General features: G+C 45.1%; 16 protein-coding genes and 2 non-coding genes across 18 annotated transcripts; 9 read left to right on the top strand and 9 right to left on the bottom strand.

Moving 5' to 3' along the window:
* Positions 1–2: 2 nt before the first annotated feature.
* SJAG_00339 (hypothetical protein) lies at positions 3–1588 on the bottom strand. The gene has a single exon (XM_002171590.2). It carries the CDS (start codon positions 1510–1512, stop codon positions 481–483), a length of 1032 nt encoding a protein of 343 aa, XP_002171626.1. The 5' UTR covers positions 1513–1588; the 3' UTR covers positions 3–480.
* A 557-nt stretch (positions 1589–2145) lies between these two features.
* On the top strand, positions 2146–2238 carry SJAG_16078. Its single transcript has one exon. It is a non-coding gene; the product is annotated as a tRNA-Ser (tRNA).
* Positions 2239–2243: 5 nt separating this feature from the next.
* On the top strand, positions 2244–2315 carry SJAG_16077. The gene has a single exon. It is a non-coding gene; the product is annotated as a tRNA-Met (tRNA).
* A 272-nt stretch (positions 2316–2587) lies between these two features.
* SJAG_00340 (cell wall protein Ecm33) lies at positions 2588–4454 on the bottom strand. Its single transcript, XM_002171591.2, has one exon. It carries the CDS (start codon positions 4246–4248, stop codon positions 2974–2976), a length of 1275 nt encoding a protein of 424 aa, XP_002171627.1. The 5' UTR covers positions 4249–4454; the 3' UTR covers positions 2588–2973.
* Positions 4455–5134: 680 nt separating this feature from the next.
* On the top strand, positions 5135–5652 carry SJAG_00341 (RING-box protein 1; the record flags this gene model as incomplete). The annotated part of the gene is made up of 4 exons (XM_002171592.1): positions 5135–5212; positions 5311–5460; positions 5510–5600; positions 5645–5652. 4 exons carry the CDS (start codon positions 5135–5137, stop codon positions 5650–5652), a joined length of 327 nt encoding a protein of 108 aa, XP_002171628.1.
* A 369-nt stretch (positions 5653–6021) lies between these two features.
* On the top strand, positions 6022–7178 carry SJAG_00342 (CMGC/CDK/CDK8 protein kinase Srb10; the record flags this gene model as incomplete). The annotated part of the gene is made up of 2 exons (XM_002171593.2): positions 6022–7007; positions 7055–7178. The coding sequence occupies 2 exons, from the start codon at positions 6022–6024 to the stop codon at positions 7176–7178; spliced, it is 1110 nt and encodes a 369-aa protein (XP_002171629.2).
* A 187-nt stretch (positions 7179–7365) lies between these two features.
* On the top strand, positions 7366–8676 carry SJAG_00343 (hypothetical protein; the record flags this gene model as incomplete). Its single annotated transcript, XM_002171594.2, has 3 exons — positions 7366–7494; positions 7548–7718; positions 7775–8676. 3 exons carry the CDS (start codon positions 7366–7368, stop codon positions 8477–8479), a joined length of 1005 nt encoding a protein of 334 aa, XP_002171630.1. The 3' UTR covers positions 8480–8676.
* Positions 8639–10963, bottom strand: SJAG_00344 (ribosome biogenesis protein Tsr1; the record flags this gene model as incomplete). Its single annotated transcript, XM_002171595.1, has 1 exon — positions 8639–10963. One exon carries the CDS (start codon positions 10961–10963, stop codon positions 8639–8641), a length of 2325 nt encoding a protein of 774 aa, XP_002171631.1.
* Positions 10964–11234: 271 nt separating this feature from the next.
* Positions 11235–14091, bottom strand: SJAG_05184 (guanyl-nucleotide exchange factor; the record flags this gene model as incomplete). Its single annotated transcript, XM_002171596.2, has 5 exons — positions 11235–11304; positions 11346–13689; positions 13743–13847; positions 13893–13973; positions 14019–14091. The coding sequence occupies 5 exons, from the start codon at positions 14089–14091 to the stop codon at positions 11235–11237; spliced, it is 2673 nt and encodes an 890-aa protein (XP_002171632.2).
* Positions 13724–15878, top strand: SJAG_00348 (hypothetical protein). Its single transcript, XM_002171598.2, has 2 exons — positions 13724–15187; positions 15307–15878. Exons 1-2 carry the CDS (start codon positions 15059–15061, stop codon positions 15697–15699), a joined length of 522 nt encoding a protein of 173 aa, XP_002171634.1. The 5' UTR covers positions 13724–15058; the 3' UTR covers positions 15700–15878.
* SJAG_00347 (hypothetical protein) lies at positions 14467–14775 on the bottom strand (the record flags this gene model as incomplete). Its single annotated transcript, XM_002171597.1, has 1 exon — positions 14467–14775. The coding sequence occupies one exon, from the start codon at positions 14773–14775 to the stop codon at positions 14467–14469; it is 309 nt and encodes a 102-aa protein (XP_002171633.1).
* On the bottom strand, positions 15250–17159 carry SJAG_00349 (Clr6 histone deacetylase complex subunit Alp13). The gene is made up of 2 exons (XM_002171599.2): positions 15913–17159; positions 15250–15798 (listed from the first exon to the last, which is right to left on the bottom strand). The coding sequence occupies exons 1-2, from the start codon at positions 16821–16823 to the stop codon at positions 15480–15482; spliced, it is 1230 nt and encodes a 409-aa protein (XP_002171635.2). The 5' UTR covers positions 16824–17159; the 3' UTR covers positions 15250–15479.
* A 435-nt stretch (positions 17160–17594) lies between these two features.
* On the top strand, positions 17595–18449 carry SJAG_00350 (centromere localized protein Cnl2; the record flags this gene model as incomplete). The annotated part of the gene is made up of 1 exon (XM_002171600.1): positions 17595–18449. The coding sequence occupies one exon, from the start codon at positions 17595–17597 to the stop codon at positions 18447–18449; it is 855 nt and encodes a 284-aa protein (XP_002171636.1).
* Positions 18450–18815: 366 nt separating this feature from the next.
* SJAG_00351 (hypothetical protein) lies at positions 18816–19850 on the top strand (the record flags this gene model as incomplete). The annotated part of the gene is made up of 1 exon (XM_002171601.1): positions 18816–19850. The coding sequence occupies one exon, from the start codon at positions 18816–18818 to the stop codon at positions 19848–19850; it is 1035 nt and encodes a 344-aa protein (XP_002171637.1).
* A 439-nt stretch (positions 19851–20289) lies between these two features.
* Positions 20290–24478, top strand: SJAG_00352 (tRNA specific adenosine deaminase subunit Tad3). Its single transcript, XM_002171602.2, has 2 exons — positions 20290–20509; positions 20550–24478. The coding sequence occupies exons 1-2, from the start codon at positions 20422–20424 to the stop codon at positions 21383–21385; spliced, it is 924 nt and encodes a 307-aa protein (XP_002171638.1). The 5' UTR covers positions 20290–20421; the 3' UTR covers positions 21386–24478.
* SJAG_00353 (D123 family protein) lies at positions 21502–22799 on the bottom strand. The gene is made up of 2 exons (XM_002171603.2): positions 21972–22799; positions 21502–21905 (listed from the first exon to the last, which is right to left on the bottom strand). Exons 1-2 carry the CDS (start codon positions 22636–22638, stop codon positions 21613–21615), a joined length of 960 nt encoding a protein of 319 aa, XP_002171639.2. The 5' UTR covers positions 22639–22799; the 3' UTR covers positions 21502–21612.
* On the bottom strand, positions 23282–24259 carry SJAG_00354 (hypothetical protein; the record flags this gene model as incomplete). The annotated part of the gene is made up of 1 exon (XM_002171604.1): positions 23282–24259. The coding sequence occupies one exon, from the start codon at positions 24257–24259 to the stop codon at positions 23282–23284; it is 978 nt and encodes a 325-aa protein (XP_002171640.1).
* A 115-nt stretch (positions 24479–24593) lies between the features above and the next one.
* SJAG_00355 (sterol binding ankyrin repeat protein) lies at positions 24594–27707 on the bottom strand (the record flags this gene model as incomplete). Its single annotated transcript, XM_002171605.1, has 2 exons — positions 24594–25933; positions 26288–27707. The coding sequence occupies 2 exons, from the start codon at positions 27705–27707 to the stop codon at positions 24594–24596; spliced, it is 2760 nt and encodes a 919-aa protein (XP_002171641.1).
* Between the last annotated feature and the right edge of the window lie 132 nt (positions 27708–27839).

Below are 27839 nucleotides of genomic sequence, written 5' to 3'. Positions count from 1 at the left end.
AATGAATAGCTCGTTAAACCATTTAAGAAAACTGCAGCTGAATACGCTATTCCAGATAGAGCACTCATACGAACTCAGCATGCCTTTTACAAAACTTGCTGAAACAAAACAGTTTTGCTCTTTATGGAGTGCACAATGTCATAAATGACGAGCAGACCGTACTCATTGAGTTAGTCTGGCTTGGACAACTTGAGAACGTCTCGCCGTGTCAGGGTAATCTTCTCGTCCACACCACGTCTCTCGGAGCGCCTGTGAAGAAGACAATTGATGGAAGGTAGGGATGGGTAGTTCACTATCCTTGTTTAGCGCCGCCTTAGCTGCTATTAGAGTCAGCAGGGCGACTTTTCGTTATTACAGGTTTGCTAATTAGGGAAGAGATCGAGTGTGCTTGTGTGTTTGGGGAGGTGTCGTTGACTGGGTGGGTTTATGGGTGTCATAGTCGGCGAGAAGAAATTCCATGCGGCAGGGCGAGACGGACCTTTAAGCTTTACTCATGCCGTCACGGATACTCTGGGAGCTGGCACTGACAGGAGGAATGCTGGTAGGCAACAAGGTGCCCTTGCTCTTTTGTTGCTGGACCTTAGCAAGAGCGTAGACAATACCAGCGATAAAACCCAAGGCAATAGCAGTAACGGATCCAAAGGTGACGGGGGCACCGAAGAAGAGGATACCAGAGATAGCTAAGGGGAGCTTGTTCAAGGCACCAACCATACTGTATGTAGTCGACGAAGTAACACGCACACACCAAGCAGAGGTGTACGAGATACCGACTGCAGAAAGACCACTGATGGCCATGACAGTCATCACGGAGAGACCAGAGCCGGGAGGGAAGATACGAGTCAAGTTTTCGGCACTCCAATCCTCAGTCAAGACGGTGAGAATCAACAGGACGGGGATGCTGAGGAGGTTGTTGTAGAACATGGTGTCAAAGTCACGGAAATTGGTGAGCTTGATGCGTTTGCGCATGGCAAGCACAAAAGACGCGTTGGTCAAGCAGTTTGCGAACATCCAAAAGTATCCGGCGTTGAAAGAAGCACCCTCAGAAGCAGGACTCTTGATATCGGCCCAGGCAGCAACGACAGACGAAAGCACCATGAGACCAAAGGAAAAGAGTGTCAAGGAAGAGACACTGCCTCCGAACCAAAGGACTTCACCATATGCGATGACAATAATAGTAAGATTCTTAAAGATAGTGTAAACTGGAACTGTGAGATATTGCAGAGCTTTGGAACCCGTGTAAATCATGGAAACAAGCAAGAAGGAAATGGGAAACCAGAAACGAGCTTCCTTAAAGTTGAAGTCGCGGAATTTGATAATATTCAAGCGTTTTAAACCCGTAATCGCAAGAGTACAAACCGTAGATTGAATAGCAAGAAGGAGGAAATTCATGTTAAAGTCCTTGAGGTTAAGAACATACTTGTTCGACACCGTCATAAGGATGGATGCCGAACAGTAAGCCAGAACGGGCAGAATTGGTGATCTTTGAATCTGGTCTAACACACTTCCTGCCATTTTGTATTTTAGGGACAGTGTTTGGCTCCGGTTAACTCTCCGTAGTGGTTAGCAATTGTGTGCTGTATCTATCTGCGCTACCCTTACCCGTCAAGCAGTTTGTGAGGCGTTTTGTCATTGAGCCGAACTGAGTCACTGTGTGTAAGATCCGTTCACAGTGTGATCCATCTAGCTGCCAACGAGAAAACGTCTTTAAGTTTACTCATTTCCCGCTGCACGTTCACTCCTGCTATCCCGATATTCCAAGACACACAGGGGGAGCGTGCGAAAACACATGTCATTAACGTTATCTTAGCGAACGATAAGCTAAAAAGCGGATGAGGTGCGTGAAAACCTAAAATGGCCAAGTAGCAGTGGATAAAGTGAATTAAAACGATAGTAATATAGGTACGCGTTTGTTACCACTTTCAAAAATATGCTCGTTACTTGAGCCAAGTCACCAGTGGTATAATTCTTTGGAGTGTTATGACTACTCGCGTGAGTGGGCAATTTCTTCGACTTCATTGCACGGTGTTTATAAATGAAAACACGGTACGCGTTTACCGTTAAGACGGAATGAACAGAACAAAACCGTTGCACATCCTTAACGTTTTCACCCTACATATCGTACCATTTTCAGGAATTTTCAAGAAAGTCACTATGTCCGAGCGGTTAAGGAGTTAGACTTGAACTCGTTCAGGCATCTAATGGGCTATGCCCGCGCAGGTTCAAGTCCTGCTGGTGACGGTCTGTGCGAGGTAGGAGAGTGGAACTCCGACGGGCTCATAACCCGTAGGTCCCAGGATCGAAACCTGGCCTCGCAACTTTTTGCCGTTTTACCGAACAGGCTAGCGACCTAGCAACCGGAAGTTCGTAATACCGTGGTCCGTCGGCGGAACACACCACGCTCGCTTCTTCGCTTGTATATTTCCCATGCACCCGAGCACCGCGCCAAGAATAGAATTCAATGACAGACAGAGAACACTCAATAGACGATACCATTAGAGCATAGTAAAATGCAATTGTTTACAATTCCCAGTCCACTGGCAAACTCAAATCCCTTCCCATAAACGCTTTGCAAAAAAATCAATCTAAATTATCCTGGACAAATGTTATTAACTATATATATAAAAAAACAAGGAATGCAAAAAACGATGAACGTTTCAAAAAGATAGGCAACTTATATAACCACAAGAGAATGACACAGGAGTACAAAGGCCGCTCCTGGAAGTATCCTTTTAACTCTTAAAACAATCTTTTCATGCAGTGTCTCTTGGCACAAAACACATTAGGAGTTTATACACTGGGAGGAAACTGCTCCCGGGAGCGGACCCGAATGCAAATAATGCGTGTTCGTCGTTGAACAATTAAGCTGAAAGAGCAACCAGGCTCCCAGCGGACAAAGTGATGGGAAAACCAACACACAGCCATGTGTCGGTAATAAAAATTCTGCTACCAAGATCCACACACTCAATCAGCTTCTTACAAGAAGAGAGCAAAGACAGCCATAGAGAAGGCAGCGACGATGCCAACGCTGACGGCCTTGGTGCTAGCGGCACCAGAGGCAACAGAAGTAGAGCTTTGGCTGGAGAGAGAGGTGGAAGCCTCAGCGGTAGCAGTGGCAGTAGCAGTGGCAGAGCCAGAAGACTTCACGCTAGTAGCAGAAGCGAGAAGAGAAGAGAGGGAGCTGTAAGAGATGGAGGAAACTGTACCCTTGCAGGTAAAGCCGTTACCCTTGACAACGCTGCCAGACTCAGAGAAGGGGCAAGTGAAGTTGGTGGCCTTGGTTTGGACATCCAAGGAACCCTTGATGTCGCTAAGGACAGGGAACTCAACAGAAGAGAAGTTGCCGTAGATGTCAAGAGAACCGCCGATCTCAGTCAACTTGCTGAAGCCGCTGACCTTGGTGAGACCAGTGTCGTTAATGACCAAAGAACCACCGACAGTGGTCAAGTTGGGGAAGGAGAGGTTGGTGAGAGACTCAGAGTACATGAAGTAGAGAGATTGGTCAACCTCAGTCAAGTAGGGGAGGGAAACGTTGGCAAGGGTGGTGTTACTGAAACCCAAAGAACCAGAAGCGTTCTTCAAGTTACCGACGAAGACAGAGCCGACGGTAGAGAAGGTAGCAGTACCAACAGTGGAAAGCTTGCCAAAGTTAACGTTGACACCCTTGGCGTTGGCAGAAATCTTGATGGTGTTGGCCTTAACAAGGTCAGCCATGGTGATGTCCTGGATGTAACGGTTGTTGGTGACAGTGAAGGAGTCGACCTCGTCCAAGTTGATACCTTGGATGGTTTGGAGGTCAGTGTCATCAATGGTAACGGAGTCAGCTTGGTTGATGACAGCGTTGAATTGAAGCTCTTGCAAGTTGGGGAGAACAGCAAGGTTCAAGCCAGCAACCTTGGTCAAGACGGGAGCAGACAAGGTGCTAAGACGGATCATGTTGTTGACGCTGAAAGTACCAGTAACGTTCTTCAAGGAAGGGAAGACCATGGAGGTAAGGTAGGCGTCACCAGAGACGACAACATCACCATCAACAGACTCGATACCGTTGGCAGTCAAGGTAGAGATGCCATCGTTGTCAATATCCTTAATGTACAAGTCACCAGTCAACTTCGTGCAGGAAGCGATGTTGTCGAGATGGCCTTGAGCAGTGATGTTGAAGGCAGAAGCAGTGCAACTGTCATCAGCAAAAGCCTGTTGGAAGGCAGCAGCGACGAGAAGAGCAGCAGAGATAGTAGACTTGAATGCAACCATGATTTCGAATGTGAAAGATGCAGAACCTAAAAGGATATGTGTATATGTGTGGGTAAAGGAGGAAGTAGAATATGCGACGTAATCTGTGAGAAAACGGGCTTAGAGGCTCTGGTTATGCGAATGCTAGGAAACCGGGATGAAACGATGGATGTAGGAGTGAGAGAAGATGGCAGTCTTATATACCTAAATCACGAAATTGGTTGCTATGGTGCGCGTAAACAGCCAGCAACGTACTCCCGCCATCTCGTCGCGATAATCCCAGATGAGGCTGGACCGTCGCCATGGACTGAGGATGATTGGCCGAAATAAGCACGCGTTGCCGCATGCAAAGCTGGAAACTACAAATAAGCGACAACAATCCCCAACATGGTTAGTTGGCATAGTAACTAGCCGCCGTGGAAGGTGATCAGCCCGTCGGAGTGGGGGATGAATGTTTGTGCTGGTTATTCAGTTACGAAATGTCGTAGAGGAACGGCGGTGCCCGGATTTCAGTATATTTCCTCTTTCTCCCTGTTGCTGTTTTCCTCGGCTGAAATATCCAACATTGCTTGACGAGTCATATGGCGGCTAACGTCACCTCATAAGCCTCCTAACCGGGTCCCGAACACGCTACCCCGCCTTCCTATCGCATGCTGATTGGACGAACTTGAATTTACACTGGCTCTGACGTCGCACATGTCGCGCAATGGAGGTATCTCGCGTCCGATTCGGCAAGGTTTTTTTGCATGCCAACTGCCGACCACCCGTTTTTCGGATTAAGGTTATGATCGACGTAAGCGTCGATCATAACCTTAAACGTCACGGGGATGCAGATCATCGGAGCTTCTTGTGCTCTAAAGTAGGACAGGTCGCGACGCGATGCCTATCCTCTGCCAACGCTTCGAATATGTCAGACACGAGTATGCAAGTTGATACGGTGCCTTCTGAGGTACCGGCGACAAAAAAGCGCTTTGAAATAAAAAAGGTAAGCCAGGAAGAATGCGGGGAATCGCTTTTTCGCGGGAGGAAAGCGTGTCGTTGGGAAATTGTGTCTTTGTTTTTGCATTCTAACAAACACGGTAGTGGAATGCTGTCGCATTATGGCAGTGGGACATTGTTGTCGACAACTGTGCTATTTGCCGTAATCACATCATGGATTTGTGCATCGAATGCCAGGCGAACCAGGGTGGTGCTGCTTCTGAAGAATGCACAGTCGCTTGGGGAACTTGTAATGTAAGCACACAGAGACCCGGACCGCTGCAGACTGGCTAACTGCCTTTAGCATGCATTTCACTTCCATTGTATTTCGCGTTGGCTGAATACACGAAACGTTTGTCCCCTCGACAATCGCGAATGGGAATTTCAACGTTATGGTACGTGTTTGATAGGGAGTATATGTTATTAACACAACTAATAGGTCATTGATTTGTTCTTATTTACGCAAAAAAAGGAGTGAAGACTGTTGCAATTGTATTGTACTGTACTGTGTTGTGTTCGTTTATTCTCTTTGCTTGTACACACGTGGTAGAGCAGACGAACAAAAAGAACAAATCTCAAGACTATGCTCCCGTACAATGCAGCCCACAGACAACTCCATTTGTCATCCCGTTATATTTTTTTTTAATTTTTCTCTTACTTCCATGGAATGTGTTCACGCGCGAATCCATTTGCTACACCCTTGGATCTGATCGTCCAGGTTTGCATCTCTCTGAGTTATGAAAAACCACCAATTTTTTTGTGGGAAACTGACCTTGGCGTTGCTTAATCCACCAGTCGTCGGAGGGGGAGGCTTTCATGGAAAAAAAACGCTATAACATTTTGGGTTTTATATCAGCCGGTACGTACGGAAAGGTCTACAAAGCTACCGCCAAAGATTCAAAGCAACCGGGGATATTTGCCATAAAACGGTTTAAGCCCGAATCTAAATTTTCCAACGGACAGAATGTTACAAACGGCATTTCTCAGAGTGCCATACGAGAGATAAGTCTATGTCGTGAGTTGCATCATGAAAACATTGTAAATTTAGTGGACGTGATGATCGATGGCACCAATATTAGCATGGTTTTTGAATATGCGGAGTATGACCTACTTCAGATCATTCAGTTTCACTTACGTCCACGGCCACACCCCATTCCAAAGTCCATCATCAAGTCTTTCACGTGGCAGATTTTAAATGGAATAGCCTACCTGCACGAGAACTGGATTCTTCACCGGGATTTAAAGCCTGCAAACATCCTCATCACGGAAGAAGGCGTAGTGAAAGTCGGTGATTTAGGTCTGGGTCGGATTTTTCGAGATTCCCTGCAATCCTTGTATGCTAGCGATCGTGTGGTCGTCACGATATGGTATCGTGCGCCAGAACTATTGCTTGGTGCAAGGAATTATACTCCAGCTATAGATATGTGGGCAATTGGGTGCGTATTTGCAGAAATACTCGCACTTGGACCGCTGTTCAAAGGAGAGGAAATGAAAATGGAGACGAAAAAAGTTGTCCCTTTTCAAAAAAATCAAATGTTGCGTATTATGGAAGTGCTGGGCACACCAACAGAGGAGCGCTGGCCGGGGCTGTCTCAATATCCCGAGTACCATCAACTGGCTACCTACGATGTGCAGTACTGGAACAATCTATTGCCGCAGTGGTATCACAGCGTGAAGGCCAATGACCCGGACGGTCTTGATTTGCTCATGAAACTTTTGGAGTACGATCCCTCAAAACGTATATCAGCAAAAGACGCTCTTTCACACAGTTTCTTCACGCGAGACTCGAATTGGAACAAAGTGTACGTTATCTGGTGTGTGGCGGTTCAACATTTACTAACTAAACAAGGGCTTTTAAAGACCACGAAGTTCGTTACCCCCGGCGGAGGATTTCAGTTGAGAGCGAAGAGCCTTCAGTCAAACGTTCGGCAGCTGTTCCCTTGTATGGGCTTTCCAAACACACAAAACTGTAAACGGGCTATTCCCGCAACGAATTGTCAAACTATTTCTTAATAAAATAATTTGTCAATTTCTTGTATCATAAATTTGAATTTTTTCTGTCATGAGCTATTGACTTCGTCCGACAACCGTTACACCTTGTTTATCGATAAGTCCTTTCCTTTTTAACCAATTATCGATTTTTGGACGGAAAATCATCAAATGTTAACGGACGAGGTCTTTCACAAACCCCTCATCGAACAGATAAATCGTGACGGCGAGGCTTTGAATGATACAGACAAGTTTAATGTCGCGGTTCAATTATTAAGCACCCTCGATGATCCAAAGCTCGTACGTCCAGACATTTGCAGTCTACTCTAAACATATATTTCTGACGATTTCAGAGCCCTTGTGAGCAGCTTTTGATCGAGTTTAAAATTTGGGCTCTCTACGAGCATGCACCGCTTCGCTATCATCCATTTCTGATCCATTTTTATGAGAATTGGAAGAACCCGTCTCTGCCACCTGCACGGAAACTTCTTCTTTCATGTGTTCTTGCTGGTCGTGTTCCAGAGGTATGAAAAGTTGTTTCTGGTTTGCTCGCCGATAAGATTCGTTAACAAGGCTTCAGATATTATCGAAGACGCCGAATATGCTGACGAACGAGACTAGCGACTCGTACATTAAATCAGTGGTTAAGCAAGTGAATGAAGAGGAGCTTCAGAACTGGTTAGCGATTGCCGAATTGGCACCAAACCCAAAAGAACGGTCTCGTGTGGACGTTTGGCAGTTAGGTTTACAAAGGAAGTTAAGGAAAGATGAGCAGCAAAATCTGTTGGAATTGGTCTCAATGAATCCGATCAGGCCAACCACAAAAGAACTTGATGCATTTATCTTTTGCAATCCGGATTTCTGTACTACATTCCTTATTGCTACTTTAGATAAGGAAGAAGAGTTACAACTGAAAGAGGATCTTCTTTTTGAGTGTTCTCAACTACCGATAAGTGTATACAATTTACAAACGATACTTTTAGTTTTGCTACGACGTCCGCAAACGGCAACTATGATGGTCCGAAAACTCCCGTGGCTTTATCACGTACTAAATGCACTGAACAATCAGTTGCAACATGTGACCGATGAAACGAACCTCAACCGCTGTACCCAGCTTGTACCCCTATTTCTAACGAACCTCATGAACTGCAAGCAGCTTTCTAATCTCCTAACTCATGACTTTTTCTTGGAAGTACAAGATATATGCATCGCAACAATGCCTTGTTCAGCTGAGTTATACAAAAGGCTAATGTCTAATCAAGAAACCACCAACCCTTCAACGTAAAATAAACGCTTGCACTAAGCAAGGCACTAACCCTTCTTTGTTTAGTGCTTCAAGTCACTCGTTTCTTGAATAGCAGTTCCTCACGATACCAAATGAATTTATTTACCCAGTGTTATAAAACCAAAAAAACAAATATCCCTTTTGATCCTGTTCGTAATATTATGCAGATGTGTACAAAAGAGGCCGAGACATACGAGGATACACGCGCTTGTAAAGCGACATAGCGACCGTGTCTTGCACAGTGAGTTTTCCATTAAAGGTGGCTTTGAAGTATCCGTGAGTACCCAAAGGCTCCTTGATGAAACCTGTACGTCCTTGTTTCGTAAAGAGCTGGATAGGTTTATACCACAGAACATCTTCAGGGTTGAAAAACATGTAACGAACAGTGACAAGTTTTTTGTGAATCTTGAATGGATGACCAGTAAGAACGGCACGCTTGGCAATAATAACATTATGGTCCGTATTAACAAAGGTGCCAGTAGCTGCCAGTTTAAGTGAGTCGCCATCTTGCTTAAAAAGCAAAACAGGGCTGCTTCCAAAGTTAATTGGAAGAACGGCGGTAGCAACGCTGAGCTGAGAAGGTTGCAGAAACTTGTTGAATTTCTGAACTTTGTTGCTAGTTCCCGTAGTAGACGCGTCAGAATAAAGCGGATTGACAAACATACGACGAGGACCAACTTGGAGAACCAATTCTTCCTTAGATTTGATTGGGTTCTCGTATTCACTATGTTTCGTAACGGTAAAATGTGAGACGCACAATTTGTGCTCGTGCTCCATCAACGAATACAAAACAAAGAGACGATCGGCGTAGTATTGATACACAGACTCTGGAACATTGCGAACATACACAGTAACCAATTGTCCGGGCTTGACATCTCCAATGAACGGCTGCTTCAGCATTTTGTTCTTCATGTTTCTATAGTTTTGGAAGCGGAACAAACGACGCCAGTCAGCGGGCTCGTTCGCGTCAGGTTCCTCCGGATCCCAAGGACTTGAGAACATACTACGGAGACCACGATATTTGCGAAGGCGTTCGCGAGCCAACTCATCGGGCATCAATTCAATTTCATCAGGAAATTCGCGTTCCTCCTCCTCCTCGCGAACTTGACGACGATATTCGGCCAGTTGTCGAGCCTCTTCCTCAGCGGACAACTCAACATACATTTCTGACTTGGTGTCGTCCATCATATCGTCTGTGTCGCTAACAACCTCATTTGCCTCCTCTTCAACAGTTTCCCGTTTAGGCTCTTCGGTGCCAACTGTGATAACCTCGGTCTCCTCGGCATCACTGTACACTTCTTCTTCATCATCAGGAATCCAAGCGGCTTGATAGGTAGATGTACCCTTTGGAACACGTTTTTGGGCGGCGGCAGGCACTTCCTCGTCTTCAAAGTAGTAGAAGTCATCCAATCGTACACCCTTCGGCTTCTCAGCATCATCCTCAGCCATATCCATGTCATCGACATCTGCGGCGGGAGCAAGTTCATCCAAGCTATCCTGGTTCTCAGTAGGTCGGACAATAGTGTCAGAAGGTTCGGAACCCTCCATGTCAACATCGCCCTGCTTCTTAACACCGTTGCGAACTTGAGGATGAATGTGAATCTCATCCACTTGGAAATCACCAAAACCTTGTATATGAACAAGACGATCGGGATCCAACCCTTTTCCACGTACAATGCCGCTAACTGCCAACTTTCCATCATTCCAAGAAAGATCATCAGCAACTACATAAGCTCTGGTGTCTCTCCAATGAACACCCTTAGGATGGGTAGTACAGAGTATACGCACGATATTTTGAGCTTCCGTGGAGATGTCAGAAGCCCAAATACGTTCTTGATCGGAAAAAAAGAAGTTCATGAAACTGATAAGTGATTTCTTTACATCCGTTCTCAATTTCTGACCATCAATTAAGGTTAAGTCGTCAACCACGGAAATGACAGTAGAAGCACCTTGTCCCTGAACGGTACGTATAACGAGTTCGCCAAACTCATCGACTTCCTGAGTAGCAGAAAGGATAAAAATTGTGTAATCTGAAGCCTTAGCAGCATCAGCCATGGACAAAAAGTCACGGCGGGGAACCAAAAACTGTAATTTCTGACGGAATCTATCCACAGTAACAGAAAATTTTTCGACAGGCTTCTCTGGGATCTCTGTCTCCAACGATGAGAGGATTTTCTTGAGCGTCGACCACGCATCGACGTTCGCACACAAGGAAATTACAGAAACGATCTTAGGAGCTCCGTTTCTGCCGCCAAAAATGCGATTCGCGTTAGCAATCTCGGCCCTTTTATTCATCTGAATTTGTTTAGCCTTGTTTTTTCTGTCAGCCTTGGAGGATGTGTGTAAAGCCGGTTTAATGCCATTTTGTTTAGGCTCAACACGGTTCCGGAATGCCTCTTTCAGAGCAGATTTCGACGCGTGTTTCGACTTAAACGACTTTTTCTTCTTCTGAGAAGACCTGTGATGGTGCTGAGCGTCAGACATGAGGTCGACAATTCCCCTGGGTAATCTCAAGCTGTAACTTGCGGTGTGCTGTTCTGGTACCGAGGAGACCTTTGTGCTCCACGGACTAACTATGGAAAAATTCACCACCAAGAATTACTGTTTGGTGTAGTGCTCACCGTGTGCGATACCGCATCAAATACTGCTTATTGGCGGCACTTCCTTACATCGTTCGAAGAGTGCTTCAAGCAGGTATTCCGTATGTATGAGTATTAGAAATCAAGAAACGGGGCTCTGAAATTCATTTGCTTCCTTAGTAGTTGTAACCGAGGTGATTTTCTTCGACATAGCCTTTGGCGCATCCGTAGTGAACTACTGAACCACTAGAAAATGTTAGTATAGAAGTGTAGGCTTTTGAACGTACTTTGGGAAAATAGAGATAACACTCTTTCCGATTCTCTTATGGCAGAATAGGCACGTCTTTTCACGAGTGACCACCGTTTTTGACGAACGTAAATCGTTCAATTCCGTCTGAAGGTTCGATAACACACTATCATTGAGCGTTGTTTGGCGCTTAACGGTGCTGAGTTGTTCGGCATAACGTCGAAATTGGGATAAAAGAAAGGGCTTTAATGTTTGCATGCTGGCTTCACTCGGGAGTTTGTCCAAAAATTTGGACATTTGTAGTCGTGAACCGTACTTCGTTACAAATGATACCAGAAGTTTAGAGCTCGATTCATTCTCTGATTCGCTTAAATGATCGATCACAATGTAATACGGCTCTACGCTTCCACTCTCCTCGAAGACAGAGTTGCAATACTCAATGGCTTCGTGTGAATCGTCATCATAGTCAAATAAGATATCGAGTGCATTCTGGTGAAGTTTCAACTTTTTGTAGAGAATAACACGAATCCTCTTAAGCATTTCATTGTCCTCTGGGATTGCTTTAAGCACAGTAGGCGCATCATAAGACGGTGAAGTTTGGAGAAAAGTACGGAGATTGTCAAGTGAGGTTGAGCTATCAGCGTTTACTCCGTCCAGTTGTATTTTCTTTAAATAAAGAAGACACAGGTTTGTGGCATACAGCTCGTTTTGGATGTTTTGGTGAAGCACCAATTCTTCCAGGAAATCGATTGCTGCATTGACGGAGACTTGCGTTAAGTATTCTAAGACGACCGTTTTTGGGATAGTCGATGCTCGTGAATCTTCGGTGAGAAACAAATCAACAGTCCTTTCCGGTTCCGCCTGAAGCATGCTTGTTGAATGTTGGAAGATAAGGTCTTTTTCCGGTTCGCCCAACTTTGTAAGGTAATGAAACAAAGCATCGTAAGAGCGAAACTCTGGGGGAACATAGCTCAATTGTTCTTCACGCAACTCACCAAGTAAACATAATGCTTCTTTGTGCAGCTTTTTGCCGTAGTAAAAGTCAAGAAGCTCCTGGTACCTGTAGGACGCAATTAACGTATCATATACAACTGCAGGAGAGCAGTGATTCGGAAGCCGAAGTAAAGAGCCAACAAGGGTGGGGCTAACAACCATGTATGTACGGAACAAGGTTGTGTCAATTAATGATGCAATTTCTTCAAGCTCCTCTCTTGACATGTGAGAACCATTTGGGTGCATGAATACAGCGTCCTTGTGGGTTTCCAAAGTCTTCTCGTCCCACGATAAGAATACACTCACCTTTCTTCTCGAGTCGGCGAGATAAGTAATTAACGAGCGAAACCGTCTTGACCGAGCAGAACCGGTTTGTGCGAGACCATTCAGTTGTGTTCCTGAAGCCGACCGCGAAGGCGAAGACAATCCCTCGTTCAATTCAAGATTCGGCATCTGGAATGACATGATACTTTGAGTATCAGAAAACTCGGTTTCGTTAAGTTCAGGATACAGCGCGAGAACCTCGAACGGCGATTCAGAAACGTCAGAGAATAATTTCATAGCGAGCGCATAATTCCCCTCCGCAAATGCAATCCTTCCCTTTTTACCCTTCGTCAAGCGCAGGTATTTTGACCGACTCGGCATTTGCTGTTCAGAAACGTTTTCAAGAAGGGAGATGGCTTCGTCCAACTCATTGTTTTCCATTAATTCCTCCACTTGTAATGCAAAGTCAGTTTGGATTAATTGACTGACGGACGAAGATGATAACAGATAATCGTGATAGGTACAACGAATAAGTCGACACATGTTTCGTAGCTCCACTTTCTCAGCAGCTTTCCGCAAGGAAAGATTCCAAACATAGGTTGCGTCACTGTGCAATGTTATGATATATGGCTTTCTGTAGGAGATGTTCATGGGGGCGCTTGGCCAAGTGAAAAATCGACGAGATATTTGAAGAGTTTTCATGTTCAGTAGTAAGCCTTGTGTGTCTTTGCTCAAAAGGACCTCGTTGTTTTCGAGTTTCTCAAGAAATAGTTTACTGGATCGTCGAGTCATGCTGATATATCCTATACCAAGACCTAGAGAAGATGTTTTCCAGGGCAAATTAAGTGAGGAAGTCAGTCCTTTCTCAACATCGAGAAGGAAAAAGTCATTAGAGAAGGCTGCTAGCAGTAGTTTATCGGAAACCCAAAGGAGAGAGGAAGCTTTGTCAGAAATGTGAATGGTAGAATCAACTTGGAAGACATTGTCTTCAACTTTGTATATGTCAACTTGTTTTTTCGAAGCTATAGCAATTTCACCTTTGTCTGATAATGCGAATGACAATACGCCGTGACCGATTTCTTGGATCTTTTGAAAATCGTCGGCGTAATAAAGAACAATGGAGGATGCTATTGTGCATCAAAAGTTAGGAACCGCAACATTTTCCAGAAATAACACATACCCTGTAGCGTAACGAGAATCTTGTTTTGTGAATTCAATTTAATTTCCGTTATAGGTTTCTTCGTAAAGCTATCTTTCATTTCGCGTTGTTCATACACAACGTTTCCTGAAGAATTTGTTAGACACAAGACTCTTGGATTCTTTTACGAACCTTCTTCATGTTGTATTGGCGATTTTTTCCGCTCTAACGTTTGTAAATTGCCATTGTTATAAGTGATGTACAAATAATTGTCTAAGGTCAGCAAAAAGGCCAGAGAGCGTTAAGAGGTCGATGTACCTAGTTCAAATACACACTCTGGACGTAGTTTGGATGAAGGTAAAACCTGTTCAACTGTAAAAGTCTTTGGCATGCTCAATTTCCTACGAGGGGACGTGCCAGTATGGACATTACAGGACGTCAGACACAACGAAGCGAACGTTACGTGTTGCGGCCGCGTTTAATGAAGGGGAGGTCGGTTATAAAGACGAACTAGCGTGTCTTGAGTCGCTTTCACTATCGAATTAAGGAACAAAGGGTAATAATATTATAAAGAGGTTTGTCTATCGAAAGTGAACATGTGAATATAAAACGGAAACAAAATGAATCAAGGCGAATTTCTATGGTAAACAAGTATGTACAGATACGTAGACTTTCAGTTGCAAACTGTGCATGTTCCACGCGTTAGTTTTGACTGAACGAATTCCTTCATCCAGCCGTACGGAAAGCATCAATGCGGTATAGAAAATCATGAAGGCCATAGACCATCCCTGATCCATCCTTTCTTCAAAATGGGAATCTTGCGAATGTGATTAGTCAAAAAGTGCCCATTTGTTTCATTGCTTACCAAAACACTCAGTTTCATTGGCTTCTTTAATGGACGCAACTTGCGCGTCAAATTGTCGTAGACGTGTAAATATGCACTTTCTGGAATAGGAACGCATTCAGGACGCATCACATTGTGCTGAAGAGCGTCTTCTGACGGTTGTAGCCAGCGTTCCCTTTGCTTTTCCCAAGCTGATTGGGAACTACGTGGAACTGCTTCCTCCACGGTCATTTTACCAAAGGAACCGTACACGACTGGCTTTGGGGGGTCTACAAATTTCGCGTTATCTGGTCCTACGACGCATAAATACAAGACTGGGCTTTTTCACGGCCGTTTGGTGGGAAGCTGAAGGTCGTTCGTAAGAACACAAACCACAAGCGGATCTTTTTCCACCAGAGTTATATTGACCGGGGGGGTGCTAAAGAATTGCTTAGAAGGGTATTTTAGTACCATTCATGGTTCATCTAGTACGTTCTATCCACAAAAAGCGGAAAAACTTGTGTAACACTATTCAATGAAGATCGCGAATAGCTCCCGCCTAGATACTACTAGCTTATTGGCATCAGACTCTTTGTGGAGATACGTTTTGGGCCTCTTATACCTGTTTTCCTCGGGCGTTTCTCTATCAGCCTTCACTGCCAAGGTAAATACAAATTCAGATCTTTTTTCTTGTTGCTACACATGCATGTACACATGACAAGTTTTCTTTCATAGACCTCATTTCATTTTTATTAAATGTTACCCAGCTAATCAATCACGCAGTATATCATTCGTCCAAGATGGTTTCAAATGATGGCCGTGTGCTCGTACATGCAGAAGCATGGGCTCGGCGGCTTTACTAGCTTACAGAACATCCTCAACATACAACAGCAAGGGCTACAAGCCGCTAACCATCGGCTCCAAGAAATTCGCACAAATAGACAGAGATGTCAGGATCAACTCTCGCGGTTAAGGAAAGCAGCGGAGGAACACGGTCGTACAAGTGCGAACCAAGTATCATTAAGTACCAGTGTACAGGCTCTGAAAGACGTAGTCAACATGGAATGCTCAAGCTTCACTCGGCAACGAGAACCATTTTCCTCGTCTGACGATAACCAGCTCCAATTTTGTAGCGAGCTGCGACGTCTGCAGAAGACACCAATGAGCACCGTATGAGAAGTATGGCACCATCGTCTTGAAGACTGTTTGCTAAAAGAATCCAAGTTACTAAACACCCACAAGCGAACGGTAGTTGGGAGAAGCATTTTCGTAATCCTTAATCAAGTATTTTTCGCGGTTCGCAAACAAGATAACTATACATTCAGATTAGTCACACGCACTTGGGAGCGAAAGTAGCCATCTCCCTTGGGCTGTTTCGTTTCAACTCACCGTAGGAATTCTTCGACGTAGCGTAGCAGAACATGGACAGACTCTGTGTCCATCTGTGTCTGTTCGATTAGCTCGGGCATGGACACGAGTAGCCGTAAAAGATGCTCGGCTCCGTAAACATCAGCCATTTCGGTGTTGGGATGTTCACGTATAACCTCAAGATACTGCTGCCGCTCGAAACGGTAGAGCAGCATGTTTCCGAGACACTTGTTGAAATAGAGAAGCAATCCCGACATGGCCTGTTCAAAGACGTCTGCCTCAATCTCGTCCGTTATGCTCTGCATCTGCTGCTCGCGAAACGAGCGGATGACATCGCGGACGGTAGGCTTTCGTGGAACGGGGATCAGCTGCTGATTTTTTGTGATGTACTCCCAGTCGTTCACGAGCCAAAGCTTTAACAGATTGGGTACCTCCATCTGGTACTTGGGTTCATGGTACCCTTCTGCATCTTCATCGGTTCCAACGCCGGGCGTGCCTTCCTCAGACACATTGCCTCCAGACAGTTGGCCTGTGCTGGACGGGGTACCGAGACGACGGCCTGCGTCGCTCTCCCTGTCAACAGTGCTGGTGCTCGACTCGCGAGTTCGTTTTGACCGAGTCGTGCTTGTCGTCGTGGCTCCTTCAGCCTGTGCCGATCGGCTGCTGCTGCCGCCTTTTCGTCCACCGCCCGAGGATCGTTGACGAGCTGCGATGGCGACTGCCTTGAGCTCCTTTTGTGTTTTCAAATTTTCTTCCGACCACTTGAGGATCCGTTCATCTTCCACCCATTCGTCCCAGCTCTGTTTCCAGCCCTTGTAGTGAACAAGGTAACTGGGAGTCTCCTCCTTGTCATCCAAGTCAATGATTTTCGCTTCGTACAGCAAAGGGCCATGAAAGCACAACACGCGTTCTCCTAACTTGTACGTAGTCATTCGCTACACCGTCTCAAATTTTGTCTTTTTATCTAGTCTCGTCTAAGGCACGTACAGAGGGTTCTGTCCACAAAAGGTCCGACTACTGAGTGTTTGCTATGGAAGCAAGAAGACAAGCGGTGGGTCCCAGCAGCAGACAGCAACTGCACACAGTCCAAGAGGCAGGTTCTTGGGTGTAGCACAAAGGGAGACCGAGAGAGATCGAACAGCAGCAGCCAGGCACAAACACAAACACAAACCCACACCTGTCAATTCTTGGTGGTGACAACCGCAAATGTTAATCCCGTAGGCAACAACTGCACCAACCTTCGCAAACAGAAGTAACCAACATGTAGTAAATAGTCGACACTTAATTAAATTCAAAATTACAAGTAAACAAAAAATAATGAAACAACAACCTCAATCCCGAGACATCTACGACTTGGTTTTTTTCAGCATGTAACGGAATCGCTACTACTCACAACAACGACTCGGGCGTATCGCCCAATACACGGCAAAGTCATATCGCAAAAGCATGCTACTTCTTTCCCTCTAGCTAGCTATCACCGGCTCCAGCTCACTCCATGAAACCCCACTGTCGTGGACCCGCTTCTCTGTGTGGACACCGCACCCCACCTTTGGTGGTGAGGTTCCCATCCCACTCCTCGATCCAAACTCACCACCAAGCAAGTTCGGGAGTATGGAGGACCCCGTCCGTATGCCCGACGACACAACACTGAAAGGCCAGCAAACCGTGTCGCTTGCTACGAAAACTTCAGCTGCATCTGGGGCATGGAGAAGCAGATTCTGGAAGAGTTTCTCCTCTTAAACGAGGAATGGCCGTCGGTGGTCACAGAAGAAGAGTGGAGAAAGCTATTTCCCCGGCGAAACCGTGAAGATCCTATAGTCAGGCAGATCTACGACCATTGCGTGCGTGTGAGAAAAAAACGGCTGGAGAAGGTGCGGTCCAGCATTGATATTGAAGCTGTGGTTGTCGGACAAGCAGAGCGGAAGCGTTATCTGATGAAACAGAAGCTTGAATCACATTACTCCGACCGATTGCCGTCTCAAGAGCAGCAATCCCCGCTTGTTGACAGTTTTGTCAAGCCATATGGGCGCGGAACATCGCATTCGGGTGCGATATCACCAGCCGCTGTTCCAATTGAGATGGCTGCAGCGGCTCCTGGTTCCATTCGAGAGGAAGTGGATCAAGAATTAACTCCCCCTGGGGTAAAAGACTTAAGCCGACCGCTGGAGCACAACCAGAGAGCACCCATTGGAGAAGATGTTTTGCCGAGCGACCTAGCGGCGGCTCCTACCAGTCACGCGGGTCCAATCCCTGCAGTAGCTGTCGCTACCGAATTTTGCCGCCCGACCGAGCAGAAACCCTTGACAGTGGACCAAATGGTGTCTCGGCTATCCTTGGCCCTGCAGGGTGCAGAGCAGCAGCTCTCATTGCTCGAACATGAAGCCCAGCGGGTTTCGGAAAGGGTTTCGTCGTCAGTCTCGGTTCTGGAGAGCGCAATTGCCGAGTTTGCGGATTCTTCGGCCGGTCAGTATTTTCTCAAGCGAACGCAAAAAATACTCGCCTCGTTTACGAAAGACTTAGCGACTGCTAAAGTTCGCCAGTTACGTTCCCAAAGATGATGTAATCCTGAAAACACTTGCCTTCGCCCTCCATTTGGTATTGCTTGCTCGTTTTCTGTTCTTTGGCTCGGATTTTCTTTCGTTCAGAGCGAAAATCGTGTGCGGTTATTGCTTTGATTGCCTGGCAATTGGACCATATTTCTGGTGCTCCGAGGTCCTCGGGGCTCCCTGTTGCTGCTTCCAGCGACGTTATTTGATGATACCCTTTGTCTCTGTGTGCCACTCGTTTGTCTGCTATTAGATGAATGGATGGCTACGTCACGATTGCTGCTTGGGGTATCACAAGGTACTATAAGACCCTGTTGTGCGACCGTATACTCGCTTCTCAGCGAGCATACTTAACAGCCCTTACGTTTTTCTCTCGTCATGAAAGAGACCCCCCCGGGAACCAACGACAGAGCCCTAATTGTTTCGCTGGACTGGATTGTCTGGAACTACATCGACACGTTGCTCCATGAACGAGCTGTCGAGCTTCAACAGAACCTGCCTCTGGCGGGTCAAAGCGTGTCTAACATGCGGCAGCTGCAGGACGACGAGGAGCAGAGTTCTGTGCGCGGATTCCATCAGAGTGAACGAGTTGGTCGGATGCTAGAAACATTCGAGGAGCTGACTGACAAGGTTGTCGAGCTGCACGAGGAGAATCCCTCACATATTCTTGTGACCCGTTCCCTGCTCGCGTACTTCTTGGGGCAGTTTTCCGACTGTCCTCTGATGGAGTCCTCCAGCACTTCGACGAGTGGGCCCAGTGGTTTGCGGAGCAATGCTCGTGAATGGTGCGAGCGTCCATGCATTCCTGTGAACAACAGTGAGTCCTTCACGGGCTATGCCTCCCTGCAGCAAATACGCCTTCCCGTCCGAATTGAACCAATACTGCTTCGGCTGGTGCCCAACACTTCAATGCAAGAGGATCCCTTCACCGGCACCCAGAGGTCTGCTTTCCAATTGCTGAATATGTACATGAACGTGCTGAACAGCATCCTTCCCTCGAATTCGTCACCAGAACTACTAGATTTTTGCCGATCTTCGCTTGTAAAGCTAACGGAGTATTTAGCGTATACTTCTGTATTTATAAACGAGCGCATTGATCTTGCAGAAGTAGCACAGTTGTTGTCGTGGACCGAGTGTCCCTCAATTCCTTGCGTTCGGCTGCTCTACGTGGATTGCGAGGACGGTGAGACCTTTTTGAGCCAGGTGAAACGTTCACACTCAAGACTCATTGAAAAACTTCACGTCTTGTTACATCAAGACTCCGATGCGCTCTCAAGAGCGGCTCATCGGACTGCTGTTAATTTGGGACGCTTACGAATAGAACTAAACGAGCAATTCTACGCCATATTCTCCCGCTTAAAACCTCTGCCTCTTGGGCAAATATGCGGACTCCTTTGGGCATTTTATGACTGATTAATGTTTGCATTGCTGCGACGAAAAAAAAATGAGGATGTTCTTTCGTTCGACAGAGCTTTCTCCTGTGTTTTGTTAACGTTTGTTTCCTAATTTGGCTCTTCTAATACTGCGAGAGAAGTGGATCTTGCCCGTTAGAGCTTTTTTTTTTTTTTTTTTTTGGCCCTCGATATTTCTACGGACCTACTAATTCTTGTACATCTACCGTTAATACTTGCTTCCCGACCAACACTAATCTGCCCTAATCGCTTACAGTTGAACCTTTTATTCCGATGATTTAATAATACTTCTTTTTTCCTTTTTCGATTCTGAATAGATTTGCGGGAGTTTTACGAACCATCTATAACAATTTTAGTCATTTGTAAAGCGTAGTTAAAGTATAATTGTTTTTATCACTACACAATAGGAAGGCTGTTCTATTGAGAGAGTCGGTTTCCTCTGTCACAGTTCCAACTCCTTAACGGTGACTTTTTGCTCTTAGCTTTCGGCTGACTTCATAAAAAGGAGGAACATTGATTCAGCATTATACTGTTCGTTTGTTGTACCGACTGCTCATCAGTGCTTTCAAACAATGACGAATAAAAGCTCTTTTGTCCCAGAAGAGCAATGGCCCTTTCAATTAGTAAAATCACATCTCGAGACTCGAAGTCTACAAACCGGTACGGAAAATGACGCGCATAGAGGTGTTAACGAGTGTAGAAAATGTTTGGTTAGGAAGAATTCAGCCAAAGTATGCTTCAAAAGCGGCTGCTTTTGTGAAAGAATATCGCTCTATTCAAAATGAAAAATTACTTCACAATCAAAGGCTTCGTCGTATTCAAAAAGAAGGAGAGCCTCTTATACTTGAGGTGATTCTGTGTCCAGAGGCTGCTATGACAAGAGATCAACTGGAAAAGATTCTTGCCGACAGAGGGATCGAAGCTGAACTTAGCGTCTTTGGAGTTCCGGCTTTCCCTCCACTGACAGAAGAGCAGTTTTCGGAATGGTCTAAGGTATGGCCTGTTTCGTTTCGTCGTCCTGTTGATCGGGTGGAGCAACTGACGAATGCTCAACTTGGACAGCTCGACAGCGTGATGGACGAGGTTTTACGTTTAGCACGTCAGCAAGAATCCTCCGGAAACGTTCCGTGTGCTATTGCCATCTACGATTTGGACAACGATACTATCCTGTCTTTACAAGCAGATGATCGGAAAAATTCTGGTAATCCTTTGCATCATGCAGCCATTCAGGGTATAAACAATGTAGCCGTTAAAGAACGGGAGCGACGTATGCTTGATCACGACCCAAAAGAAGAACGTTATTTATGCACAAACTTGACTGCAGTCATGTCACACGAACCATGTGTTATGTGTTCCATGGCCTTGTTGCACTCCCGCATACATCGTTTAATCTATTGTTCTCCTCAACCGTCAACCGGTGCCATGCAGTCTTCCTACGGCATTCACTGGCGCACCGAATTGAACCATCGCTACCTGGCTTACAGTAATTGGAAGGGAAAGTCCGCACCCAAACTAGATGATAGTATTCATGTTTAGTTATGTTGGAAACTTCCATACATACACAAAATCTATCATTGTAAGTTAGGCCAACTTTGTCCTATCCTTTTTGGAGACATATCATTCCCGTTTGTATATAAACTACTACAGTCGACGACACTTGCTTGTCTACATTCACGCTGAAAAAAAAAAACACATTCTTTTTGTCATTCCCTCCCTTTCGTTTTGTGGTTTTTATCGAAGCTTTCTTAATTTTATTTCTTGGGTCAAAACTTGTCTTTCTTTTCTTCTGCTGCCATGCTTTGTTGCATGCTATTGGCAAACTCGGATATATTTCCGCCAAGATTCGCGGCAACCATATCGAAGGGAACACGATTTTCTGAATACATGGACCCAGAGCTACCGAAAGGACCTTTTGGAACAAGACGAAGAACAGGATCATCCGTGTTGAGTTTATTGATTTCTGACCAGGAGAACAATTGGCCATCAGTAGTAAGGGAATAAGGGTTTATGTCAATTAAAAATGCCCGGTCTTTTTGAATATATGCGTCAAAAACAACTGTTTTTATGCGGTTAGTAAAGGATAAGTGCTCCATGCGCAAAACACTTTGCAAAAACAACTTACAGTTTTCATCTGGAAAATCATGAAGTTTTTCAGAGAGCTCTATCAGTAACTCTAAATGTTCTGGAGCTTCTTTCTCAAGAAAATCGTAGTAATTAGGATCACGTTGAGAAACCGCAACCAGCTTTCTTCCCTTAACAAAGCATCGATACTCGTGTGAAGTGTGGATAGGAAACCATTCCTTCAATACGAGCTCGTATGAAAAGTTTTCCGTCAGCTTGCCGACAACATCGTCTTTACAATTGTCAAAGGGATCATCAAGGTCATGAGCAACAAAATCAGACGCCTTGAGTAGAAGGAGAATATCGCTTGCGTTTGTACATTTGAGGGAATTTGTTGGTGCAATCCACAGAGCATCCTTTGGCGTCGACCAGTTTAACTTTGGAACTACACTACCGCCCAACTCTTCAATTGTATCTGTAATCAACTTCAGGTCCTCTGCTGATACACGAGCACGCTGAACATTTTCGTCGTCTTCATCTTTGATCTCACCGTCGTCCTCATTTTCATCATCATCACTTCCCCCCAAAAAAATTCCATCCTGATTCAAATAATTCAGCACTGAAGGTGGAATTGGCTTCAGAATCCTTGCACGTGGTGTCAGTTTTTTAAACTTAGGATACCAGCTCGAGAATTGACAATTTAGAACGTGTGCTTTTGTGGTTTCCATTTTTTTTGTCACTGTCCACTTCCAGCAGAATTCAAACACACAATGAAACCCCTAGTAACAATTGAAAATCCCTATTCCTAAATCCCACTCTTTACGCTCTCGCCCAGCAGTTTTCGCTTTTCTCTTGGTGGTGAGGAAAAAGTAAACCACCATACTTATGTCCACACAATAAACAGAAAAATAAGAATAATAACAGGACATGCCTTATTCTCAAGCGTGGAATACTGTTTAAGAAGTTATCAAACGTTGTGTATAATGTAATACCGTACGACCTCTATTATTAAACCAATTTGAAAAAGACCGAGAGACTGTTTATAAATTAAGATAAATTATTCGGAATTTTTTTAATGTATCCTTATTATTACTATTTTTTACTTCTACAGAGCCTGGCTACTAAGTAAATGAATAAAAAAAACTGTTATAACTCAAACATCCTCTTCAAGCACCTTACACGACAACCTCACCGCTTTTGTTTACTAGGGGGACCATTAAAGGATTCTCTATTTATTTTTGTTATAAAACTGTTCTTTTGGTTGTAACGCATGACACAGTCAGGTTGAGTAACAGTTTAGGAAAAGTGTGTGTATGTGTGTGTATCAAACGAATCAAAAAACGGAAACAACAGAAGGTATGTTCCGTTGTATCAGGCATCGGTGTTTGACTCCTTGTCATTTAAACGATCCAAAGCAATCCGAGCAAGGATAGAGGCATCGTTATACGGAGCAATTACACGCATTTGCTCAGCCTTTTCGTACAAACGACGGGCTTCTTGGATTTTCCCATTTTGTTCCGCCAGACTACCTAATGTATAATGAGCGGCAGAGTATGCAGAATGGCATTCAGAGTTGCGATCCTTTTCCAAACACAGTCGGTAAGAGGCAATGATTTTGTTTAACCAGTCCGTAGCTTCAGAAAACAATCGTGAGTGGTAACGAGACTCCGTTATACCTGCTTCTGCTATCAGACTGGTCGCCAAGTTATGCATAAGAACGAGACCATGACAAGAAGGATTGGCGGTAGTCAAATCAAACGCCCGTTTGAACAATGGCAATGCCAAATTGGGACTTCCTAGTTTCAGGTATAAATTACCACACTGTTCTAAAATACGACTAGTAGATTCTTCCGGTTGATTGAATTTTCCAGAGAACACCACTTTCAAAGCGTCATCGGCCACAGAGGCTGCTTCTTCATCACGCCCTAATTGCTCTAACAGTTCAATGAGTTTGCTGGAAATATACACCCGCTGTTCGACAAAATTAGTTTGATCTTTAGTATTATCCAAAATTTTAAGATAAACGTTTGCAGCATCTGTTTTTTGTCCCATTGCCTCATAAACATTTGCGATTTGGATGTCAATTCCTTGAACAGCAGGTGAGGCCATGCTCATACAAGAGGTCGCCGATTCCAGCGCCTTTTCATAATACGTAAGTGCCTTTGGTAAGTCATGAACCCGGTCTCCACTATAGTAAATGGCCCGATGAAGATACTTGGCAACTTGAGGGGGATAGCTTTTGTCAATAGGAGACGGCTTGATGAAGTAAACAAGTCCTGTACCAACAATACCCAAACCCAACAAACTCAATGGTAGTGGGCGGCGCCAGAATCCTTTATTAGAAGACATTGAGATCTTATGCTGTATCAGCTAAGTGTATATAATGGTGTATTTGAATTTCGTAGGATGGTTCATGAATGTGAGTCGTACACGTCATGGCTATCAACAGAACAGGCCCGACAAACAGCAACAAAAAATGTGTTATGCAGCTTTTATAAAATGAATAATGATAGTAATCGTGAAAGAAAGGCAACATTAATATAGTCTAACTGATCAATCCGATGGTAATGCGCTGCCAAAAATGGTTGACTGTTTTTTTGATATATGAAGACGCATGTAGTGCAAGCAAATAAAACATTGCTTCACATTCTTAATGTATGTGTGGTGCGGACATTCCGGTAGTCTACCAGAGTTTAGGGCATCGACCCCAACTATGTTTCATTCGAGATTGCCAATAATCATCAGGCTGCGTCAATTGCCAAACAGGGCCTTCATGATGTTCGTCTGACACCTGTTTGAACCATTTGGGCTGCCACTGCTCTTGGTTTTTCTCCATAGCCTTTCGACGCTCGCGCTGCTTTTGTTCAAGTTCCAGCTTGAGGGGTTCAGCTTTGTCAAGTATGTTATTTTCCCGATAACGCTGATCAGGTCTTAAACGAGTGTCGGTAGGAGGAAGCATTCCTTCCTCAATTTTTGTAATTTCGTTAAGTTGGGATGCAAAAACAGTCATTCCACAGTGAGATTCTGGTTTATTTACAAGCTTTCCAACACTCCAGATTCGTTTCTCATAGGATTTGTCTGTTGAACTGCATATAGATACATGAGAAGTCCACTTTCCTTTCATAAAGCGAGAATCAGTAGTTCCGTTTTTGCGAGTAACATGCGCTACAAAATCTTCATTTCTTCCAGAAAATAAACCACCGGATTTGAACTGGATTTTAGCCTTATCAAGGGTCGTTAAGTCCGTAATAATTAAATGATCGTAAGGTTCCACGTATTTCTCACCAATAGCGACATTTTTCAAAAAGCATGACGGCTTAACGAATTTGAAAGTAGAACCGCATGCCAGCTTAATGGTGACGGGTCCAAGAGTATTCAGTTCCATAGATTTTCCCCAAAACTTTTGAACGGGTTTTGGAGAATGATTCCAAACCCAATTGGGTGATTCCGCATGACTCGCGACAATAAGCGGTCTATGACTAACCTTTTCGGCAATAAACCGAAAGTTCTTATCTTCACGAACCAATTCAAAGGTTTCTCCCAACAAAGGACTGAATACTTTGCGGACACTGCGTTCCTTATGCCGCATATTGGAAAAATTGGAGATAGCGAATGCAACGATATAGAACATCTTCATATCAGCCGACGCTTCATTCGCCTTGTCTAGCAGTTCAGAATACTCCAAGTCCTCTGAAATGCGCTGCAACAAACTGCAAGGCTCGTTTGAGACAACAGGAACAGTAACAGCAGACACATCCTTTCCAATGTTCTTCCGAAGAAGCTGGAACATACTTGGAGGCTGTTCAGTGATGGCAGGAATCGTTTGACGTCGCTTAACACGAGCATGAGGTAAGGGAGGAAGAGGATGATTGTGATAAATGGTTCGTAACAGCTGTTGCTCAAATGTTTCGGGGACTTTCGGTTGTTGTTTGGGGGGAACAGTAGAACGGACCGAGAGTGAGGATTCAAGAGGCCTTGAATGCTTAGTGACGGAAGAACGGAGAGAGGGTGAAGACACAAGAGCTCTTGGCTGCCTTACGGTAGTTGAAGAACGAATTAAGGGTGCCGAGTCAAGAGCCTTCGGCTGCTTGAGGGACATAGTGGGACGGAGAGAGGACGACGAGCCAAGTGCGTTTGATTGCTTAATGGGCATAGTGGAGCGAGTGGAGGATGTTGATTCAGGAGCATTCGGTTGCTTACTAATGGACGAACGGACGGAAGGCGCACTACGCTTAACCTCATCAGGCACAGAGACGCTTTGAACCACTTGTCCTATTGGTGCAGCAACCTTTTGCTTTGGCTCCTCAACAGTTGTTACCGGAACCTGTGTATCAGATATCACAACACCATTCTTATGCGAAACATCATCAGACTCACTCTCATCTTCAAAGGAAGTTGCCAGAGTGTCAGGAGAAGGTGGTGCGGTTTGCAGATCCGGGCTGCTTTCAAAGGAAGATTCTGTCAATTCCGAATCCGTCGAGGATGACTCCGTAGAGAGTGTGTTAGATACAGATTCTTGGGCAGAACCACTAGATTCTTTATGCAACGAGTTTGGTGTAAAATTGGTAGCATCCTCAGCATCTTCACTGCTACTTGTCATTGAGTCTTTGTCATGAGTGACCTGCATGATACTTGCAGAATCAGTGGCATCAAACCAGGAATCACTTGTGGTAGAATCAATCGAGTTACGAGACAATGGGCTTGCTTGACCAGCGAGTTCGCGATGAAATTCGTAATGCTGAACAAAACACTCTACTTCATGCAACAATGAATTCAGCAAGCGAGTTACCCGGCGCAATACGATGCCAGCAGATGTGTTATCCCCAACACGACTTCCCTGAGAGTTTGGATCGGACGTGGAGTTGTTCGGTTGCGACGAGGGATTCTCGCTACCATGCGAGTCGATAGCTTCGTCGGATAGATGGATGCGGATGTCTGGAATACTAGGCGAGATGGAGACCTTGGATTGTTGAGCCCGGCGGTAAGTGTGAGCAATATCAACACACTCACGAAGACGAGCGTGAATAGAACTGAGTTGCTTAAAAGCAGATTCACGTGTGTACTCGGTAGAACTCGGAACGGCAGCTGCGGAATGCAGCGCCTTCGTTCGCTCGATAGCGTTGCACCAGCGACGCCAGTCCTGGACACTGCGCGCCTTCAGGTTCCACAATTCCGCCCCCGTGTCAACGTTAATCTCCCGCGTGTCGGCAGACACGCTTATGACAGCAATGCCAACCGGAATTTTTCCACGCATGGCGGAAGAATGACTCGTAGCGTAATAGGTAAGCGTTCCTTCAGTCACATTCAGAACGAAAAATCGACGAGCATAACCCTGTGCCTTCTTTCTGCGCTTCTTAAGTAGTATACCACTCAACAATTGGTTCTTGACATCATTCGTAGACATGTCCGGACGTAAAGTAGGTTGACACTGAACGGTTAAAATGAATGTTACCGTTTTTGCAGTGTTTTTTGAAAACGTGTTGTCCAAAACAAAAGCATAAAGTCCTGCCTGCTTCACGAGCACTGATCCTGTGTGAGGCTTGTCTGGCATGCAGCGAGTGCCTTCGTAGAAGGGCACCAAACCGGCAGCGGCGAGACGTCCCTTTCCAATACCTGTCATCCCAGTCTTCGTTTCATTTCCATGTTGATTCTTGTCGTCTCCGTCTCCCGGTTTACGATAGATGGCGTAACGGATACTCTTTCGCTTTGGCTGGACCTGCCAGCTGATCACCGAGTTCTCCTTAACCTTCAACCAACGCACTAACAGATCCTTACTGCGAACCTCAACTGTCTCCATTCCAAGGAATTAAATAAACATAAACACAGAACGAAAGGAGGTCGCAAAATGACTGCTGACGGCACAATTCTGGCCGTTAAAAAAAAACTTACAAATAAGTAATTGAGTACACGAAGAATAAAATTGCTCAGG

The sequence above is a fragment of the Schizosaccharomyces japonicus genome, assembly GCF_000149845.2.
Source record: "Schizosaccharomyces japonicus yFS275 unplaced genomic scaffold supercont5.1, whole genome shotgun sequence".
NCBI classification, from domain to species: Eukaryota; Fungi; Ascomycota; class Schizosaccharomycetes; order Schizosaccharomycetales; family Schizosaccharomycetaceae; genus Schizosaccharomyces; species Schizosaccharomyces japonicus.
This window is presented reverse-complemented; position numbering and strand designations above follow the sequence as displayed.

Excerpts from the sequence above, each read along its gene's own strand:
- SJAG_00349 (XM_002171599.2), bottom strand. The coding sequence starts at position 16,823 with ATGACTACGTACAAGTTAGGAGAACGCGTGTTGTGCTTTCATGGCCCT. Across the intron at positions 15,799-15,912 it reads TACGTCGAAGAATTCCTACG|GATTACGAAAATGCTTCTCC; the intron begins GTGAGTTGAAAC and ends TACTTGATTAAG.
- SJAG_00348 (XM_002171598.2), top strand. The coding sequence starts at position 15,059 with ATGAAGATCGCGAATAGCTCCCGCCTAGATACTACTAGCTTATTGGCA. Across the intron at positions 15,188-15,306 it reads TATCAGCCTTCACTGCCAAG|TATATCATTCGTCCAAGATG; the intron begins GTAAATACAAAT and ends TCAATCACGCAG.
- SJAG_00340 (XM_002171591.2), bottom strand. The coding sequence starts at position 4,248 with ATGGTTGCATTCAAGTCTACTATCTCTGCTGCTCTTCTCGTCGCTGCT.
- SJAG_00353 (XM_002171603.2), bottom strand. The coding sequence starts at position 22,638 with ATGGAAACCACAAAAGCACACGTTCTAAATTGTCAATTCTCGAGCTGG. Across the intron at positions 21,906-21,971 it reads TGATTTTCCAGATGAAAACT|TTGTTTTTGACGCATATATT; the intron begins GTAAGTTGTTTT and ends GCATAAAAACAG.
- SJAG_00352 (XM_002171602.2), top strand. The coding sequence starts at position 20,422 with ATGACGAATAAAAGCTCTTTTGTCCCAGAAGAGCAATGGCCCTTTCAA. Across the intron at positions 20,510-20,549 it reads GACTCGAAGTCTACAAACCG|AAAATGTTTGGTTAGGAAGA; the intron begins GTACGGAAAATG and ends TAACGAGTGTAG.
- SJAG_00339 (XM_002171590.2), bottom strand. The coding sequence starts at position 1,512 with ATGGCAGGAAGTGTGTTAGACCAGATTCAAAGATCACCAATTCTGCCC.